At 44.3% G+C, this 2,253-nt stretch overlaps 1 protein-coding gene across 1 annotated transcript; it reads right to left on the bottom strand.

Annotated features, from left to right (window-relative positions):
- Positions 1-347: 347 nt before the first annotated feature.
- Positions 348-1,841, bottom strand: TEOVI_000872000 (D-ala D-ala ligase C-terminus/SET domain containing protein, putative; the record flags this gene model as incomplete). The annotated part of the gene is made up of 1 exon (XM_067223538.1): positions 348-1,841. One exon carries the CDS (start codon positions 1,839-1,841, stop codon positions 348-350), a length of 1,494 nt encoding a protein of 497 aa, XP_067079639.1.
- Between the last annotated feature and the right edge of the window lie 412 nt (positions 1,842-2,253).

The raw sequence follows: 2,253 nt of genomic DNA, 5'->3' as shown, positions 1-2,253 counted from the left end.
TTTTTTTTTCTATGGTTTTCAGCTATGTTTGCCTTCGTGATGATCAATTGGCGGTGGTATGAATATCCAACTCCTTCTTGCTTCTTTTCCATCCATATTTGCGGTGTATTGTTGTTTTCGTGAAATGCATTAGTACATCCTTTCTTAGTTGCATTTTGATTGGAGAAGGCCGCCACCACCTTTCTTTCTTTTTTTTTTCGCGTCCACCAGGTGTAACCGTGAAAATCACCCAACTGCGAAGAGGAGGGGGTTGGTGACTGAAAGCATGACGAAACTGCGCAGTTTAGATCTCGTTTTTGTTGACTCTATTCTTTTCGTTAGTTGCTATGGCGAAAGGGTTAGGGGAGTTAGTAGTTGTTTCCATTTTCCTCTTTTGTAAGTTTGCCTCCATTCATAGCAATCCATCCTTCACAGCATTCAGATCCACAGCAACATTGAAATGGTGGTGTTGTTTCATCCCTAAATAGACGGTAGTCCATTGTAAGTTCTTCGCCTCGGGCAATATCACGGGTGGCGTAGAGATTCAAAGACCGATTTGGTCCAAAGTTCATGTTGGGAACACAGGAGTGACTAAATGTGCGCCAATTTGTTGGCTCATTATCCCAAAGGGCATAGTAATGGCCATCTCCACCAAGTGGCCACGCTTTTTGTGCGAACTGATCATACTCCTCTTTTCCCCTCGTCGCCTTTACATGAGGTTTTGTGTAAAGACGAACCGACTGCCCCTCTGCTTCAAAAATAGGGGATCCTGCTGATATGTCACGCGTAGCGCACATCCGATACCCCTGTGCAGGGTTATATACGCAGCGGAACAGAGGTTGCATGCGCTCATTCCGTCTAAGGGCCTCCTTTATCTGAAGCAGAGTAAATTCCCTTTGATTGAAACCTGGTGTCAAACGCAAGATCCAATCAGCTGATCCCTCTTGCCCGGGTGGATACATGACGCCGCAGTTAGGGTTAATCTCCAAGAATACAACATCATGTGTCGACCGGTCGATGCGCACATCCACCCTCCCATATCCTACACCTCCCATCATATGCATAAACGATGTTCGTGCTGTGGAAAGGACTTGTGACAACGCAGGGTCATCTTCCGGCATAAGACGCCACTCCATTCCCTCATATGTTTCCCACTTCAAATGAAAATGTTTGAAATCTTCACCCTCAGGAAATTGCACCATTACAGGAGGGAAAACACGAATGCCATCAGGTTGCGTGCTGTCTGCACACACAAGTATCGTCGCCTCATCGCCAACAACGAATTCTTCAACGAGAGCAATTTGATACTGTTCAATAAAGCGAGTTACACGACTGTGCAAGCTATCCATGTCATAAACTTTGCACGACTTATCCATTCCAACACTGCTGTAACCGGAAACGTGTTTGATTATCAGTGGGAATGAAAGCACCGAACATAATTCACGTATATTGTCACCAGCTTCTAAAACAGCATGTTTGGCCGTTTTTATCCTAAAGTAGTGAGCAATCTGCTTCATCTCCGGCTTAGATAATTCGTAGTACTTGGAAACTGCACCAGTAAAGGGTACGTGAAAACTCTCGAGGGCTTGCACGACGTCAACACCCGCCTTGTCCTCGTCTAAAGCTCCGTCACATTGGTTATAAAAGACATCATACGCGCCTGATTTCACAAGCTGACGTATTTGCCGATATGTCGTTGCCTTTTTAATGAACGCAAGATCAAAGACAACTTCGTTTTGGTCTTCTTTTGTGAAGTAATGCTGAGGGGTCTGCACAAGTTCTCCCTCGTATGTTTTTAGCTCGCTGTCAGATCCCTCGTAGGAACAAACCAAAACACAAACCCGAGTGGGTTTGGCCGGCATCGCTATCGGTCGTGAAAACTACAACTTTTCTATTTATACGTCTGCTACAACCACCTGCCCCCTATTTCCCATCTACTCCATATCAAATCAGTGACAACAAAAATGAAGAGTAGTTCATTTTATTTTTATTTTATTTTTACATACCATCAAACAGATATGTGAAGCACAGAAGCGAAAATATTGAAATCCAACAGGAATTAATACCACCAAAGCAACGAGTTACAAATCTCCCCGCACTGCTACCAACCTTTCGCAATGAGTAGGAGATCAGATGGGAGAACAAAGGGGGCTAAGAACATGAACAATAACATTAAAAATAACATTAAAAGTAACAGCAACAGCAGACACCACGAAAAGTTTGTGTAGGCGAAGGCGGAACATTCAGCACCGTCATTCCTTTGCACCTCCTCCT

The sequence above is a fragment of the Trypanosoma equiperdum genome (genome assembly GCF_001457755.1).
Source record: "Trypanosoma equiperdum strain OVI genome assembly, contig: ctg_1893, whole genome shotgun sequence".
Classification (NCBI taxonomy): domain Eukaryota; phylum Euglenozoa; class Kinetoplastea; order Trypanosomatida; family Trypanosomatidae; genus Trypanosoma; species Trypanosoma equiperdum.
This window is presented reverse-complemented; position numbering and strand designations above follow the sequence as displayed.